The 20,025-nt window shown below is 36.6% G+C and overlaps 1 protein-coding gene across 4 annotated transcripts in view; it reads left to right on the top strand.

Annotated features, from left to right (window-relative positions):
* Positions 1 to 19,626, top strand: part of LOC141902828 (nephrin-like) — a 59,618-nt gene extending 39,992 nt beyond the window's left edge. For 2 of the 4 annotated variants that reach the window (XM_074790727.1, XM_074790726.1), the window contains 5 exons: positions 15,633 to 15,686; positions 16,344 to 16,415; positions 16,601 to 16,672; positions 16,858 to 16,962; positions 17,296 to 19,626. In XM_074790727.1, coding sequence (XP_074646828.1) covers positions 15,633 to 15,686; positions 16,344 to 16,415; positions 16,601 to 16,672; positions 16,858 to 16,962; positions 17,296 to 17,651 — 659 coding nt within the window. In that variant the 3' untranslated portion in view covers positions 17,652 to 19,626. Of the gene's footprint in view, positions 1 to 14,377; positions 14,405 to 14,770; positions 14,798 to 15,632; positions 15,687 to 16,343; positions 16,416 to 16,600; positions 16,673 to 16,857; positions 16,963 to 17,295 lie in introns of all 4 variants that reach the window. The other 2 variants (XM_074790725.1, XM_074790730.1) reach the window with 2 other exon arrangements.
* Positions 19,627 to 20,025: the final 399 nt, after the last annotated feature.

Here is a 20,025-nt window from a genome sequence, read left to right as displayed (position 1 = left end):
TTCTGTCGAATGAATATTTAAAAAAGACGTATTTCTATTCCGACCAGGAAGTTAGGTAAATACAGCGAATGATACCGACAAGAATCAGTTTCATCATCGATATTCAGTGTTGAATGCCGATTTTTACACGAAAATACAAGACCTATACTGCGTGGGTTTTCCCACAATGAACAAAGATACTTAATCAATAACCTTCAAGAATATAGGACTATAATGCCGCTGTTTATGTATAGAGTGTAGGCATTATAAATCAGAAGAATGTCGTCAAGTAACTCGTACTGCTGTCAACTAGGCACATACGCCGCGGGTAGGCCTATATTGTATGTAGGTATGTGTAGATATAAATCAAGTGTGTATAATGCGACCAGGAAGTGAAAATCGTCCAGACGTTTTCAGTTTCGAAGTTTCTCTTTGATTAGACGTTTTCTAAATTTGGATTACCGGTTTGTGTTCGTCTACGTGATTCTATTACCTCGCAATCGTTAGGCTTAGGTTTGACATACGTGTTTGATTGCGACGTTGAAAGGAAGCGAGTGGTTATACTTGAAAAACTTAAAACCAATATCTTCTTTCAAAATAATCGATATGTTGATCGCGAGGATATTTGGAAAAAAATGAACGACCAACGCGTCCAAGTGAGTACACATAGGCCTATATATATATATATGCAGTACAATCGTAGACACGCATAGGCGACTGGCCTAAACATTACTAGTAGCCAGCGCAGCCACCTTTCAACTGTAAGACAATTATGTTAGTTCCATACATTGATTTGTTATTCAAAATAATCGATAGTTCTATGATATATTCAGATTCATAAGTTACTCAAACACGACTCGACTTTATTTAAAGGCTCTCCATAATGAAAGCAAAGGCTTCATTCCATTGATAAAATGGTTCAAACAATTTTGAGTTTAGACAGATCAGGTGGCTTATTCGTCAATAGATCGAGCATGCATTACTGCTTTCGATTAAAAACATATGGTTATGAATAGTTAAAAAGTCCATCAACACGTTTCAAAGAGACGTCGATTTAATTGGTTTAGAAATGAAAATTTTGGTTATGACAAACACAAGTAATTTATTGTTCTAATATATATTCAGAATGTACCGGTAGTTTGGTGTGTGTTTGTGATGGTTGTTCTCTGTGTTAGATGTACAGCAGGTAAATACTACCACTAATTAAGGCCATTCAAAATACATACCGTGTTTCTCATTGTGCACTAGTTTCTCAAAAGTGACGCGGGAGACCGACGTTTATTTCTACCGTGATATGCAAGTAGGATTGACGAAGAGCCTGACGACCCATTTCGTATATTTTGATTTAGGTAGAAAATGCAGTAAAGATGGCATGAGGGAGCCAGGTTTTTTCTTTTAAATTGTCGATCGTTACCGAATTCACCGCTGTCAGAGCAAATGGCAGTTTCAAACCCCGATTTACACAAATTTCATCAATCACCTGATCCATTACTGACAATGCGCATTTCAAGACATTTTCTTAAATTTCCAACTGTGTAAAAAGAAGAAAAATGATAACGAACAAAGATTCTATTTAGCAGGAGTGTTCAATTTGTTCTCATAAAAACCGAAAACCAACAGATATTAGTACACTAGACGCTGCAGCGCTCAATGCATCTTTACCAGATTTTCGTCACTGAATCCTCGGACGTGCGCGGTGATGAGAAACACGGTTCTTTTGTTCTCGATGGCATCATATCTCGTACTTTGTTTCACTATATTAGTATTCCTGAAGATGCCTATTAGTTTATATTAGTTTATAGGCGAAACGTTGGATGAACAATATTTATACCTTAAAGGAAACTTATCGGAATTTATCTTCCGTTATATTAGTGTAGGATTTTCTAAGTTTAAACCAAACATGATAATGGTTTTTAGATTGCTTCTACTTGTATTATTACCCTTAGTTTGACGTTTTCAACTGCTTAATTTATATTTAGTTACTATTTTCAGTATTTAATTTAGATTTAAACCCACTACGTATATACAGAATCAAAAACATTAAACTCTGATATTGAATTTTTTTTAAAGAATTTCTAATTTCTTAAGAATTAATATGTAAACGCACCAAGTTTCGAACTCTCTCTAGAGATCGTCGTATGATCTATATACAGTGGAACCTCGTTAATACGAGACGTGCTATTACGAAACTCGCTGTATGAAAATGATTTGTTCAAATAACTAGTAAAAAATGCAAACTGGAAGATATGAAAAATCCGTTAAAACGATGAAAATTTTCGGTCCCTATGTCTCATTTCCATAGTAAATTAATCCCTTTTTGGGACTCAATACATGTGTAGCAACAACATTTGACATCATGCCGAAGGTTTTAATTGGTCAACAAATTATATATATGAGGGTATTGAATATTTCTAGAACAACAGCAGAACTGTATAGACGCAGCGGATACGACACTCACGACAGTAGTTACACCAGCAGTTGTAAAACTAGGTGGCACCACTGTCGTACAATGTCAGGTTTCACCACCCGGTAAACATTTCTGCGGTCTCAGAATAACAATGTCTGGCGAATCGGGGCAGTTTGCGTTTGACGAGACAAACTGTCCTCGTGGAACTATCACTGGGTACACAGGAGAATGTGACGTCACAGCTGGACGCTATGGTATACGTATCACTAATGTACGGATGATTGATTCTGGAAAGTGGAGTTGTGATTACATGAACTCTTACCCAAATAGTAACACAATAATTACTGTAGTAGGTAAGAATGATAAAAGTTCAATAATATCTCATTTCTCTAATCGTGTTCAGTGATGAAGAGTGACTGTGAAATTGCATTCACCATGTGATCTGGGTTTGAACAATTTACTGACTGCGAGTTAAAAAATGCGACGAATAATAACGTTAAAGCTTTATTAATTAAATTAACGTGAGTAAAACGTGTAACATTTTACACGTACTCTAATCATTTGCAGCATGTTGATTGATAAAAATAAAATCCCGCAATAAAGGAATTGATTGCTAACTTGTTTAATATTTGAAATATTTGAAACATTTCGGGTGGTTGCTACCACCCTTCTTCAGTCTAAAATGACTGCCCAAATAAATACACAGTATATGTTAACATCCTACTGATGATAATTTATTATGAAATTGACCATCCGATTATCCAGCTTACCGACTTGTCCTTACGGCCCCCCTAAGATTCGTAAAAGTAATGTCCCCTTACGCATCTTATCATTTCAAGAAGGGGCTCTCCCTCTTGATATCTTCCTGGATCCTCGATTGAAAAAACGCTTTCTCCTTTGTTGGTTCGTTCTCTGGTTCTCATAACAAACAAGATATGGATTTACTACAAGACGTCACGTTACCCTTAATGGCAACAAGTTCATTTCGTTTGATGCAGTCTCTCTATTCACAGCATCTCTCTGGAAATCACTTCAGATTTTATCAACCGTAAACTCCCGTCCTGTAATTTGAATTATCCTGCCTCAGTTAACTGTCTCGTTGATCTTTTAGAATTATGCGCTAGAAGAGCCTATTTTTAATTTGATGGCATTTTCTTTGCGCAATATGATTTCGCTACGGGCCTCTATCGCCTATTCTAGCTAACCTTTTCTTAGAACACATTGAATCTGAAATTTTACCCTATATTCGCGCCTCTTCTATGGCGCAGTTATGTCGATTATACTTTATGTTTAGTGTCAACTGATCTCATCCTTGACATCTTTTGACATTTCTTAATTCTCTTTATTTATCCTTCCTAGAAGTTTACCTTCGAGTGGGAGTTCGATGGAAAAAACCCTTTTTGGATGTTCTCATACAAAATATTAATTCGAGATTAGGTTTCTCTGATTTTCGTAAACTTACTAGCCGTGAATCCTACCTGAATTTCTTTCCATTCACTCAAACTTACCTTAAAGTGGTAGTTGTTTAGGGTCTTTCCCTTGGGGCTTAAGGATTTGTGATAAAAACTTTTTAGGCCTTGAGATTTTACATAGTAGGGGAGCTCAAAGGTGGGTTTCAATTCCATTTTAGCGTACAAAAGGTTTGATGGCAAATTTCAAAATTTCCAAATAAATTATCGGGTAAAAGTGCTTTCTAACATTTTTTGGTTCGGGCATTAAGGGGCAATGACCGCTCAAAAATGCCCCAGAATCATGGTCAATTTCACTTTATTTGCGTACAACGCTGAAATTTTAGTAACATAATCAACCTTTTTTTTGAAAAAAGGCATACCCGGACAAAGTTTTAGAGAAAGCACTTCACAAAGCTAATAAAGTATCTTTCTCTGTTCTGTTCTCACTGTCCTGATTGTAACCTTTATATATTGGGGAAACTGGGAAGAATCAAGGAACATAAACGGGATGCTTTTAAGAGGGTGAAATTAGAAAATGTCGGGTAGTCCTCCATTCTTTGCAAATCGGGCATACTTATGAATTCCCTGGAGCCAATATTGCTTTTCCAAACAGCAATCTCACTATAGACACCGCATAGTAAGAATCCGCTTTTGATTTGTACTCATTCCGACCGCTCTGTCAACCTCAATAAAGGTTTCAGCCCCCATTACATCTGTGTTTCAAAATATGTCAGTACTCCAGTCCCCATTACTTAATGTGCAGTAATTCGTACCTTATTTCATGCATAGACAATGTATTTATGTACATGCGCTGTGTTTTATTTTGCAAGTCATTTTAGACTGAATAAGGGTAATATTTCTTACATTCGAATTAAACTTTTTATCTATCAATACATTTAATGTGGGATTTTACTCTTATCGTTTTATCACGGATATTTTGTTATCTACAACTGATTCATGTTGATGTATTAATTTTGATGTTGATGATTTCTTTTAAATTGCCAAAATCTATAATGTAGCAGACGCATTGAAAATGAACCACCGAAACCCCCGTGGTTTTCAATATAGTTTCATATTTACAGTGCCCCCGAGTGGACTAGTCCTAACATCTCAACCAAACACCGCCAACAAAAACATCGTCGCAGTACAGGAGAATTCACCATTAACAATCACATGTGACGGTTCACAGTCTGGAGCTACACGACTGACGTATAAATGGAGTGTTGTCAATCTATCAGGACAGTCTAATAATAAACTCAGTTTTACACGAATCAGTAGAACTGATTCAGGTGTTTATACATGTAACGTATCGAATATAGCAGGATCAGTTGCTGGTAGTATTACTATCAAAGTTCTATGTAAGTATTACCTTAAGATAGATGAACACACGTGATTTACCTAGTATTCATATTAGGCAATTCGTAACAGAAATTTGTTGGAAATAACCCAGTCAATGGATTCAAAAGAGTTCGTTTTTCAAATCTGTGTTTCATCGATTTGTGATCGGGTGAGACGCGGCTTTGAAAAGTATGCGGCAGTTTATCAGCGAACCGGAACAATTAAAACATCAATAACGTACGAGAAATATATTCATGCGAATGCATTGTTTGACTTGACTCGATACTTCATATTTTATATCTATTTGAATGAGAGAAATAACTCCGTAAAAAGCTTCATGCAAAAGCTTATGCTTGGAATAGATATGATTTTTTAATGCATTTCAAATGAATTTGGGCCGGTAATCTGAAATATGAAATTGTACAGAATAATCTGTTAATGCTGTACATATAAATCATCGATCAAATATGATAATCGCTTTTTTAACACTTTAAATTTCAGACCCGCCCAGTAGTGTTACATTGCAAGGACCGACGTCACCCGTTCAGGAATCCAAATCTGTTGACTTAACGTGTACAGCTACAGGGGGTAACCCGGTACCGAACCTCGCCATAACTAGAACACCAGGTGGCAGCACTGTCAAACAGGGAATAAGCCCTCTAACATATTCAACATCCGCCACTAAAACAGATAACCAGGCAGAATATCAATGTACAGCTACTGGGGCTGGTATACCAACACCAATGATTTCAAATAAAGTTAGATTAACTGTCAACTGTAAGTACTGCAGATATTTTTCAAATTACTCGTTATTCCCATGAAGTAAATGCAGTTTTATTTTTGACATAATTTTGTTTCGTCAACACACACGGATTTTGACAATATCGAGAACAAATGATTTCTAGTTCAAGCAACAACGCTGACGATGATGAAGAAACCGGCAGATTATGTATTAGTAAACAATAATCAACAGATAGAGTGTAAAACTGACTCGTCAAACCCGGCTGTACAGATTCAGTGGTTCACATATTCCTCTACAACATGGACACCACTTGTCTCTCAACCAGCTACGATTCAAACTAGTGCCAATCACGGGTTTATGGCTACTAGTACATTATCTATTACTGCAACTAAAACCATGAAACAGGCTCGATACAGATGTCAAACTGGAAATCTTTACAAGGATACAAAGATTACCGTTTACTGTAAGTTTAAAATCTAAAATATATCATTTCAGATCATTCGAAAATATTTTGCACCGGATTAATTACCAGATGAAACCTGTTTCTAAACTACACGTAGAGGTTCATTAATGAGAGTGAATTGAGAATTTATATGAAATTCGTTCTATTTTGAATCATGACGTTTCGGCTTCAATTCTTCAATTTTTTTCCGCTAGCAAAATATTTTTCTCGTCCTTTTCAGATCCGCCAAGCAGTGTTGCATTACAAGGACCGACGTCACCAGTTCGGGATTCCACTTCCGTTGACTTCACGTGTACAGCTACAGGGGGTAACCCGGTACCGAACCTGCTAATATCTAGAACACCAGTTGGCAGCACTGTGAAACAGGGAGTTAGTCCTCTAACATATTCAACATCCGTCACTAGAACAGATAACCAGGCAAAATATCAATGTACAGCTACTGGGGCTGGTATACCGACACCTATGATTTCTAATAAATTCGTGTTAACTGTCAACTGTAAGTACTATACATTGTTTACAAATTACTCGTAACCTCGTGAAGTGAATTTGGTTCTATTTTTGACATAATTTTGTTTCGTCAACATCCTTGGATTTTGATAATATTGAAACAAATTATTTCTAGTTCAAGCAACATCACTGACAATGGTGAAGAAACCGGCAGATCGTGTATTATTTAACAATAATCAACGGATGGAGTGTAAAACTGACTCGTCAAACCCGGCTGTACAGATTCAGTGGTTCATATATTCCTCCACCACATGGACAGCACTTGTCTCTCAACCAACTACGAGTCAAACTAGTGCAGCCTATCACGGGTTTATGGCTACTAGCGCATTATCTATTACTGCAACTAAATCTATGAATCAGGCTCAATACAGATGTCAAACTGGAAATCTGTACAAAGATACAACAATTACCGTTCACTGTAAGTATGAAACGCTATTTCAGATATCAAATGAAGTGTTGTAGATTGTTGTTCATATAAATGCGCTTTCCCTGAATGGCTAATGAAGGAGCGTGAATTTAAATATTTGTTTATAGTTCCACCAGAATCAATGACACTGACTGAAATTCCAAACGGTCCAGTTGTTGAAGGTACATCTAAAACTCTGACGTGTACAACTGACTCCAGTAACCCGGTGTCTACGATTGTCTGGGCGAACAACTCTGGGACGACAACATGGACTAATTTGTCACCCAACCCAGCAGTAAATCATAAACCCGGATCTCACAGTGGACAGACATCTACTAGTAGTCTAGTAGTATCAACTGATAAGGATAAGAATGGAAGTCAGTATAGATGTACAGCTTATCAGAACAGTCATCCTGTTAATGGTGTCGACAACTCCACGACATTGTCTGTATTGTGTAAGTGTAGAATAGCGCTTGTGATGTATTTAACGGTTATACATTCATCGATTTGAGTTGGAAAACCAACAAATGCGCTGTATTTACAATAAACGTCTCTTCATTGAAACAAATTATCTTCCAGTCCAACATACCTAGATTTAGACAATATTGAAAACAAATTATGCTTTAATGTGAAGAAACGCGCCTATTATGTATTAGTAAACAATAATCAACAGATCGAGTGTAAAACCAGGGAGTTGGCCACCTCCCTGGTTTTACTGAATCTGTTTCATTGATTAGCTTTTACTTTGATAAATACTATAGTCTACCGTTAAAACATCAGCTAAATGTTACGTCAAATCGTGTAATGTCGGCTGTTTTACACAAGGGGACGATATTGTACGTATGTTATGTTTTACCGTATTTTTCCTGCTTTGCGATATTATCAATGTCGTAGGAAATTGTACACTTTTCTTAAATTTTCTCGCAAAATTCATGCTCTTCACTCAGGACTTTTGAATGTACGATTTTTGAGGTTATAGGAATACAGTAGTTTTTTATGACCTTCCTCCTCACTATCGGGCATATAATGTTCACGTTAAATCATTTGATCCCCACAACGACCTATTAAGAAAATACGTACTCTGCAACTAAGAGGGGCGAAGCTATGCACGATTACGGGGTTCGTAAAAATATGATTCTGACTTAAAAATACGACGGCGTCCTAGGGACATTAATTTATTTTTTATTTTCACTTTTCCGGCCATATTTATCTGCGTGTTTAGGAAGGCGCAGAGAAGTCCGCCATATTTATCTGCGCGTTTACAAAGGTGCAGTTAAGTTCGCCGGATTTCCCTGCGTGTTAGAAAATTGAGTAGATAAAGTAAATCAAGAAAACATATAATTTTGAATCAAGGTGACGGGGAGTCAGATATACTTCAATTCAAACAAAATATTCCGTATATTCAACCGCCGATCCAACAACTGTAAATGTACTTCGATTTTCGAATCAAACCCCTGATTTGCTCCCGGCTGATGTGGTAGGTTTGTAGGGACGCTAAATCAAAGCAAAAAAAAATCTTACGAAATCTACCGATCAAATTAGATAGTGTCAATCCCTATCTTAAGATTTAAAAAAAACGCAATTTTTTGTTTTTGCGCGAGCGCCTGAATGGAACCCTGTTCTGGTGAGGGCACCCAAACGTGGGTGAGAAATTCCTCTTTTAGCGCGTTGAAAAGGGATTTGAGAAAATTGTCAGGAAAAGCTGACAATTTTCTCAAATCCCTGTTTTTGCCCTTTTTAATTTGTGCATTAGAAATTTTGCGGTCATGGCCTGGATCAGCAATCGTATTCATGGGAGACTTTTCTGCGCCTTTGTTAACACACAGATAATTATGGCCAGAAAGTGAAAATAAAAAATAGATTAATGTCTCTAGGACGCCGTCATAAAAAAACAGTGCCGACGGACAGACCATTGCGTATGTCAGTGTATATCAGCAGTGTTTACTTCCTACTGAGGTGTGGCTCATGCGTGATTCGGTACATCGGTATCAGGAACATAGACTGGATGCCTTGTCGTTACAATCGGACTGCAAATGCAAGTTGCCCTGAGTTCGACAGGCAACCAATCTATCTCAATTACACTGGTTCTGTGGTCTCTTATTAGACAAGTTTCTTATCGAAAATAGAGACCGAAAACCGGCTTATCAATACACAGTCGTACTGCCTACGACCTTGAAATATCGCGGAGTAAGAAAAAATGTTATCAGTATATTATCCGTACAGTTATGCCCCCTTGTGTCAAAAAGCCGATATTACACGAGCTGACGTTGCATTAAGACATTTTGACGATAGACTATTTCATTTTATCAAAGTACAGGCAGATAGACGAAACGCTGATTTTTGACAGATATGACCGCTCACATAAATGTGTGTAAATTAGAGATAATTTTTCCCTTCATTTCAGACCCACCAAGTGGTGTTACATTACAAGGACCGACGTCACCCGTTCAGGAATCAACATCTGTTAACTTAACGTGTACAGCTACAGGGGGTAACCCGGTACCGAACCTCGCCATAACTAGAACACCAGGGGACAGCACTGTGAAACAGGGAGTTAGTCCTCTAACACATTCAACATCCGTCACTAAAACACATAACCAGGCAGAATATCAATGTACAGCTACTGGGGCTGGTATATCAACACCGATGATTTCTAATAAAGTTATATTAACTATCAACTGTAAGTACCCGGATTTTTTTAACTTTAAATTATTGGTTAATCTCATGCAGTCAATTCAAATACACCTTGGTTGCAAACAACGTCCTCGGGAATTTGTATTTACTTGCGACAATCCAAAATTTAGTTCTAGCAACAACACTGACAATGGTGAAGAAACCGGCAGATTATGTATTAGTAAACAATAATCAACAGATAGAGTGTAAAACTGACTCGTCAAACCCAGCTGTACAGATTCAGTGGTTCACAAATTCCTCTACAACATGGACACTACTTGACTCTCAACCAGCTACGATTCAATCTAGTGCAGCCAATCACGGGTTGGTGGCTACAAGTACATTATCTATCACGTCAACTAAGACCATGAATCAGGCTCGATACCAATGTCAAACTGGAAATCTTAACAATGATACAACGATTACCGTTCACTGTAAGAGAAAATCACTGTTCGCATCTTTCAATGACCGTCTAATAAAGTATCAATCATGACGTTCAAAGTTATATCTTCAGTTCCACCAGAGTCAATAACACTGACTGAAATTCCAAACGGTCCAGTTGTTCATGGTACATCAAAAAATCTGACGTGTGCAACAGACTCCAGTAACCCGGTGTCTACAATTGTCTGGGCGTACAGCTCTGGGACGACAACATGGACAGATATTTCACCCAAACCAACAGTAAATCATAAACCCGGATCTCACAGTGCACGGGCATCTACTAGTAGCCTAGTAGTACCAACTAATAAGGATAAAAATGGTAGACAATATAGATGTTCAGCTTATCAAAACAGTCAACCTGTCAATGGTGTCAACAAATCCATGACGTTGTTTATATTGTGTGAGTGTTGAATAGGCGATTTATCTTCTTGGGAAATGAAAATGCACAATAATCAGATGTATTCGTACCCGTTTCGGTAGAGGTCTTGGATTACGGTAGCAATGAAATGAAAAATTATCTTTTAATTTTGTAAAACATAGTAGTTAGTGTATATCAGATGACCGGATATCAATCAAATCCACGAATGATTAATTCGTCACAAAAAACTTGTAAAAACCTGATATGATTTTATACGAGGGAATTTTACTCCATTTATCAGTTACTTTTTATAGCCGATGTCCGCTGCAACCAGTTGACTATACTGAACTGATCTTTATCTCAGCGTAGAATTAACAAATAAAAACCCTACGAAAGCGTCGTTGTGTTCTTACAAGTGAACTTTACTCCATATATTAGTGATATTTTATCACCGATGTCCAATGTAAACAACCAGTATATACACAGTACAACGACAGCGTCCGGGGGACATAATTACTTCGCATCGAAGGAAAACGTTCTCAACAATTCATCTATCTTTATTCTAATTTCTATTCCGAATTGCATCCATATTTTGTTTTAATTCTACTCCGTTACTCAAGGGGATCAAATTCCCCATAGCATTAGTTCAACTGGTACATATCTTCATTTGAGAGTACACTGTACATTCTTTCATATTTCAAGTGCTGAAAAAAATTACTCTTGTATTTTTTAGAAACTTTTTATTCGATATACACTAGATACAATATTACATATTTAGTTTAATTCTACAATAGATGCACCGCAGCTTTCTTCACAAGTTGAGCCCGTTGCCGCAAATATAGGAGAAAGTGTTACACTTACGATAAACTACGATGCAAATCCGCTAGCGACAACTCTCAACTGTAGACACAATTCAACAAATGGCCGCCACGTAATGAAAAATACCAGTTTAACGCAGTGGGATGTCAACATACAATCAGTTCAGGCATCTGATTATGGATCCTATTCGTGTAAACTCAATAACTCAGTTGGTAGCATAGAGATAACACTGAAACTCACAGAAACTGGTAAGAATCATGTGCTATTTCGAATGATATGTTGTTTTCAGAAATTCGCAGTCATTTGCACTATAGCACTATTTACCACTTATCAATACTAATAAAACCTGCAAATATCGATTGCAGCCTGAAACCTATTTGCAATGATAACTCTTTTGTTAGTCGTTCATCAATTGATAATATTTGAGTTGTCGGATGTCTGGAGGGATGCTGGGCCCAGGCTTCAGATTAATACCGGAGTAACACTCTGAATAACACGAGACTGCATTTTGCTGAACTGGGATCCTAATAAATTAGTGCAGCGCGCGAACTATATAACGAATTTCTTTTTTTTCTTGTGGTTTCAGGACCTCCCCAAACACCGTCAAGTCTGTCAGTTATTACAAAAACAGCTGTTTCTGTGACGCTGAGTTGGGTGTCTGAATTTGAGGGTGGTGCCAAACAAACGTTCGCCGTCAGTTACAGAGTATCGGATGCTACACAAATCGTGAATAAAGCTGAAATACCCGATCCCGGTTATAGAAAACTGGTGCAAACGAAAATAACTGGATTAAAACCATCAACTGATTATCAGTTCAAAGTGAAAAGTGTCAACTTAAATCCCGGTGATAATACGAGTCCATTTACTGATATAGTTACAACTAGAACAAATGGTAAGATCCGAGACTTGTAAGATATGTAAGTTTAGTAAGATATAAATACAGGCCTATCCTTAAGCTCGTTCGATTACTTTAACGCACAAATTCCTCATTTCTTTATGTGAAATTAACTAACTATTAATTAAGTTAATTTCGCTGAGTTAAATTCCTCATTTTCGGAAATTCCTCATTTCGTGTTTGTTACCGTCAACGACGACAATCGAACGAAATGCTGTTTCGGATTATTTTACCAGTTAACTTTTCCGATATCATTCACATTCGATGTTGCATCATTTTAAGCCCAAAAACAGAGTCCAGGAGCTTCCTACTGATACAAATATCGGAATCCAAATACGTAGCGACATACGTGCCTCCTTGATCCCCGATCTTGAGGATTCTAACTCGGCTGTTAGTTCCAGCTAGTGGGATTGGCTTCGCGTACTCCATTCTAGATGATTGTGTTGATGATATAATTTTTTCCGGTCTTTTTTGAAATCGAATTCATGGTTTCTAATTTTCTAGCTATTCCAAGCGCTATAAACACCGTATTGAAGCAAGCGACAGTAACACAGCAAGGAAATAGTGTCCTGATAAAAATGTCGTCGTTTCCGTCGAAGTACAGCGTCTACGTGAAATACTGTATCAAACATACAAACGAATGTTTTAATTCTACGAAACAAGAAAGTACTGGTGGTCCGATTAGTATTGAGATTAAAATCGATCCCGATAAAGCATACAGTTACAAACTGATTGTAATTGAGAGAAGTGACGTGATTCTGAGCCATCGGGTTGAAATTCCAGGTAAATATTTGCGGGTTAGTGTCGGTAAACCAAGATGCAAACGTTGAAAAGAAAGATTAAAAAACAAATAAATGCATAGATATCCCATACCTATAGTCATTTTGCTAGTTCGCTCTTAATGAAAAATATCTCTGTTGAAATCCAGGCCCATCGATACTTCCTTGTCATAATTTGCACATTTTATTTTCCCATTTTTCGATCCTCTCAGTTACTACCAATGTTGCACTGATCGGAGGTGTTGTTGTGGGTGTATTGTTGCTCGCCCTCATCGTCATTGTGTTCGTGTTGCTATTCGTGAAAAGGCGTCGAGAAGGTCAATGGATCTGGACAAAAAATAGCTCGAGAAGGTAGAAACTAGAGATTTCAATTCCTATTTGTTTAACTTAATTCCATGTCAGAGATTCCCTTTCCAGCCCAGGCGATCGCCACAAAAAAATTGTGTTTCCCTTTTTTACAGTTCGGCTTCAGTTCCTCCTCCGAACGATAACGATATCGATGGACATGTAGCCGGACCTAGAGGTAAAATTTGCCACTTTAAACCTTTCATCTCATCTAAACAATAAACATATATTGGATTTTTTGTTCAAATATTTGTTTTCTATTTTCTGCATTTAGGTGACGTGTACACGCGAGTCAACAAAAAACCTAAAAGTCCACCGACCAAAGATAATTACGTCACTACCGATGACTTCGGTAATGTCACAATTTTACAACTTTCTTACACGCCGAAAATTTACGCAAACAGTTTATTGCAACAGGTTTCATGTCACAAATTATTGTCGAAAATCTTTGTCAGTCAGATTTTAATTCGCATTATGAACTACGTTATCTCCACAATATTTTTGGTTATATCGCATCCCTAAATGTTTCGAGAATTTCTTAGTTAGTATCAAAATTGGCACAAATTATTAGGGTTTTTCTATTTCTTCAGAGAAAAATACTATTGAAATTCTCGTTTGTCTTTGTCCTCTTAGATCCCGCATGGGCAAAAGAAAAAGAAAAAAATATTTTCTATCTTCAGCACAGAGTTTTTAAGTTAAAGATCGGACTTTTATAAAATATTCTTCAATCACAATACCGTCTATGAGTTGCTTAAACATATTTCATATTTTCAGATCCGTATTCGAACATTGGCGATCTTGGTAAGCAATCGGTTCATTTCCTCATTTCATTGAGACTTCGTCATTATTGAAATAAAGATATTTTCTGATCTACTGAATTGAGTAGAAGGTTTGTTAAAAGAATCATCGAAAATATTGCGGGTGGCTGCTAACACTCTGCTTCTATCTTAAAAGTCTCCTTCATCCGTCTCCCTTTAAAGTTAAGACTGTTCGTAGGAGGGTGGCAGTAATCCCCCAGATTATCACGAGTAATTTTAGAATAAACTTTTCTAGCCAATTTACAATTGTAGGATTTTACGTAGTATTACTGTATCACAAATATTGTCAAAACTGAATTAGAACTAATACATTATAAGTACTTAAATAAATCCATTTCTATATTCGCAGTTTCAGAAGATGGAGTCACGAAAACTGGTAAGAGTTTTATCTTTATGTTACGATGCCCTATCTTTATCGATTTTTTGGACCGCTCGATATTGCCGGATATCTCCGTAAAACCACCGAGTATTTCCGAGCCGCGAATCAATTAACGTATTCATTATCTCAATATCTAAGTCCGAAGCTTGATTTAAAGTGTAGCGAATTCAAGTTCGTATTTTTGGATGTAATGATCGAAGTGATCGGTAATGTTCGGTAATGTCCGGTAGTGTACAGTGATCACTTATATTCGGGAATTGCCAAATGATGCAATATTGATGGCTCGTTCGAGTGTCCCTCGCTTCATCCTGCCAGAGTTTCCATTTTATCCTCACTTGTATGTTTCACAGAGTTTGAGTCTTTTTGTGTTTTCGATAAATTCCTATTTTTGATGTCCTATAACAACGGAGACTATGAAATTGCCAGCCTTATGTGTAACCTAGTTAACTCTTTACTTGCCCTCCGTTCAACACTTTGATTCTTTTATATTATATTCACTTGATTGTATCGCCACCTAGTTTCCTTGCTGTAGTATTATATTTTGTTTTACGTTTAACATATTTTATTTGTAAATATTCTCTTTTCCTATGTTATCCATTATAAAAGCGATTTTAAACGTATGTCCACTCTTGTACTGTTTTCCCTGTGTTTTGATGTTAATATTTTATTGCATGTCATTTCCTATGTAACTTCTGTATTATATGGAGCAATGAAATTAAAGTTCAAGTTCAAGTTCAAGTTCAAGATCTATAAAAGCCTATCATTTGCTCGATCATTGACCAGAAGAATGGTACAGGCGATCGGAATAGATTTTGAATTCTATTATTTTCAGGAGAACCGATTTACGCACAGGTTGACAAAAAGAAAAAACGAAATCAGAATCAAGGTAAACAAGTGTTTGTCAAATCTAGAATGATACCAAGGAACCGATCAACGTATTTGGTGAAATGCCCTTAGAATAGCAGGATTAAATGTGCCGTATATTCACAAAGAACTTACCGAATCACATAGTTACATAGAGGAAATGGAAATAGTTTTACTCTTTCAAATTTCGTTTTATGAAAACCAACTAGATAAAGTGAAAAAAAAATCAAAAAGCATTTTCCGCTACGATTTTTATTTACGATGTATTAGACTAAAGATTTAATGAAATTGGTCGCGCACTATTCCATGCTACCATTAGTGCATAGACTACGGTGTACCTTCCATTAGAGGTTTTACATTAGAAACTAATCATGATTTTACCGATTCCTTGAAATCATTGAAAACACAAAGAGTGCCGTCAATTGCCGTAGAAATGCGTGATAATTTGTACAGAATCAATAAAGCCACTTTCGATGAAAAAGCTTTGTTAAGAAACTAATCATGATTTTCCTCAATCATTGAAATTATGACTCCCAGTTTAGTATTACTACTGAATCGTTGTTGTTGTAAATAATGCGAATGTTGTCAGGAATAATAGATGACATAACAATGATTTTCTCGAATAGAATTGTATGAAATTGTTTTTGCTGGTTTTTTCAAACTTGTGGCTTATTTTCAGTCATGAATGGTGCAAGCGGTACTGATCCAATTTACTCCAATGTGGATAAAAGCAAGAAAAAGAAAACGAAAGGTAAATGCATAGAATGAAATCAATACTAAAGGGATTTTATTTTTCCTCAATCATTGATATCACGGCTCCCAGTTTAGTATTATTACTGAATCGTTGTTGTTATAAAGAATGCGAAGGTTGTCATGAATGATAGATGAAATGACAATGATTTTGCCGATTTTTTCAAACGTGTGGCTTATTTTCAGTCGTAAATGGTGCAAGCGGTACTGATCCAATTTACTCCAATGTGGATAAAAGCAAGAAAAAGAAAACGAAAGGTGAAATGCACAGAATGAAATCTATACTAAAGGGATTTTATTTCTAGCAAAAGTACATTCAGAAACTTTTTCGAAGAAAATAATGTGTTGGCTACACAAAATGAAATGCCAAATTAGATATTCGAGAAAAAAGTATGACGTGAAGTTAGTTTCTAAAATATTCACATCCCGTGTTTTCTCTTCAGGGTCGGTAGATAGTGCAGAACCATTGTACGCGCAAGTCGATAAAAACAAAACGCGTAAAGGAAAGAAGGCGAAAAAAGCAGAGACAAATGGAAACTACGAAATGGGTGAGTTCTACGTTTACACCGATTCTAACGAGAGAATCGGAATTTTGTGCGATGTCCGATACGCTAACTCTAAAATACCGTTTCGAAAAGGGAAAAGAAAAGAAGTACAAGTAAGGCAGAGTTTATTGTGGAAAATAGGGCGTGAAGTAAATATCCAATCACTAGTGGGCAGACTTGACGATGTCATGGGCATTTCAGAAAGCAGCCACTTTTATGCGGGAGGGTTTGATAGATTTAATGTAACCTTCAATTCCCAGATGTAGACTGGCCAACTGAATCGTTTGACGGATTGTTTGTTGAATTCACTAAATGTTGTTACGCGTATGATTTCAGAAAATCCCTATCAAACAATTGGCGACAAAGAGAATCCTTATCAAGACGTTTACAACGATGACGATGGGGATATCGTAAAGTACGTTAACTGTGGTGTCGACAACCCTGCATTCAATGCAGACGATGTAGAAGAACTGAGAAAAGAACCGATCTATTTACACGTCGTTAACAACGTCAAAATTCAAGCGCCCCCTGGTGTGCTTATCGGTGATTTCGATGATTTTTCGACGTACTCAGAACTCGGTCGCGTCGTTGAGCCGCAAGTTCAAGCTGAACTCGTCGCTCGTTTGGAAGCAGAAGAGGCCGAACGACGCAGACAACGTGAAGAAAAAGAGCAGCAGGAAAAGAGTTGTTGATTTTTGTATTATTGTCTCATCCACTGTGTTCAGTCGAGCGAGGTTCTTAGGATTCTATGTAGCATGTTATCACTGATATCATACGACTGTCGACGTAATGTCTGGTGTAATTCCTGGACCTCGATCAGATCCTTTCGTTCTCACAGGTTTTCGTGATCTCTTGCTCAATCCGCCCCTAGAACAATCGCAATATCTAGTAGAGACATTTCTGGATCTAGTTCTACAGTTCTCTATTAGGTTTGAAAGTAACATACGGATATCATGACTAATCATGGTGAAACGGGATCCGGCATCTATTTTGTAGTATTTTAACAAAACACTGCTGGTTTCTAACAGTTTTTTCAATGTGGTAGGGTTGATTTTGAAATATGATTTAAATGTAGCCCTTCGGTTTGCATGCATAATATCTGTGTAAAATACTCACTTGCCACATTGAAATTGGAAGAAAACCAAAATCCCCACGATGGGTTTGGGAACAAGTGTCAGAGAGAAATACAAGAACTGAACTTGACTAAACGCACATTAACTATTTATATAAGAACATAGTACAATATTATATATTTTTCTATAAAAGGATAGTACAATATTATATATTTTTCTATAAAAGGACTTATACAGTAACAAGATATTATCGTCAATTATATTTATACCAAATATGACCTAATATCTAATTGTGAGCTCACTGATGTATTATCAATTATTTGTAATATTAAGAGAAGATAATTTTCGCTAATTTTAAGTCCAAGCAACGTTAATTTCACTGTTAATTCACTTTTCAATTTTCCATCTTCATCGCGAAGTTGCCAAATCATTCTAGACATCCAACAGGCGAGAAATAGAGCAAACCACATCGCTTATCCATCCAAACATCATCAAAATATTAACAGTCCATATCGAACTGTAGGTTCGACATTTTATAGATGGCTAACGTTGTTATTTAACAATTAATTATGCAGCTATGTTAAACAATGATGCGTATATTCTTTACAAATATTTACTGTGTATATTGGTCTAATATTATTTTCTTTTAAATTGTATTGATATAATTGGTGTAATATTGGTTGCCCTTCCTTTTTGAGAAGATGGCTGTCCTCCTCAAGTTTCGTGTGGTCATTTCATTCAATACCGTCCTCCAGTTAACTTAAACTTGAGCAACTTGAAAGGGATTTTGTAGAATGTAACCAGCATCATTTGATGAGGTGGGTGGGACTGGATCGCAATTATTTCAGACTGATACACTGGTCTTAGGCCAGAAAATTGATACCTTGTTTCTCCGATCTCTCGAGCTTAAGAGTTGACCCGGCCGGCCGCCTATCTACCCTGCACATTACTTTTTTTAAATCGTGATCAATTTTACCATTACAGACCCGGCAGCTATAAAAAAATGAACTGATTACAAATCTTATGATATTTTACAAAAATTACCCGGCCGATTAGGAGAAACAAGGTATCATTTTTGTTTAGCCTTATACCAGCGTAAACCCATGATTCTTCCTTGTGCAAAAATTATCTGGTGAACTGGTCAATATTTGTAGTGTTGAGTGGTTCATTTAGTTCTGTCCTCAAGAAATGATTTCTTCTCGAATGCTTACTTGGTCCATTGGCCCCTTTTTTGCAGTCACAATAGTTTCAATCATTTCTAAGAACTACTTGTTTTACACAAAACCTGATAGTTTTCACCTATCTCTATATAGAACTATTCCGTTACTCAACGCCTAATAGCCATTGACACTGTGGTTGATTTCTCTGACGCGTGTCTGTGATAAGGGAATGTCAATGCACGTATCTCCAAGATAAATAAAAAGATGTCGATATCATAGTATTTTTCAAATGGCATTTTTTTCTTGTTATGCTTGGATTTAAGAAACAGATATTTTTGCACTATGGCTTTTTAAATTGATACTTTGATACTCAATTGTTCGTGTTACGATTTGTTTGGCTTGTTATACATGTATATGTAATGAATGATAATATATCTAATACACCATTGCAAACGCTTTTGCAGAATTTTCTATTTTTAATAAAAAAATATTCAGTTTCGTATATATGCAATCTACGTGTTTGAATTATTTTATATTTTATATTGAATATGGGCGTTTTTTCTATTTTCCCCTATAGACATAAATATAAATTGAGACATTATTTCATTTTAATCTACATCAGGCTCCACAGTTCCAAAAGAAATGACTTCTAAGTATTAGTATGACTCGGTTCAATAAGAAACCCGTTTAACACGGATATATCGGCGCCACCCGCTAGATTCGTATCAACGAGGTTCCAACTGTATGTCTCCGACATCTTTCAACGTGTCGTAAACAAAATCACAAATTCTCTCCTTCCTGAGAGTTTGATTGAAATAGTTTCGATTGTCAAC

This window comes from Tubulanus polymorphus, chromosome 3 (genome assembly GCF_964204645.1).
Source record: "Tubulanus polymorphus chromosome 3, tnTubPoly1.2, whole genome shotgun sequence".
NCBI lineage: Eukaryota > Metazoa > Nemertea > Palaeonemertea > Tubulaniformes > Tubulanidae > Tubulanus > Tubulanus polymorphus.
This window is presented reverse-complemented; position numbering and strand designations above follow the sequence as displayed.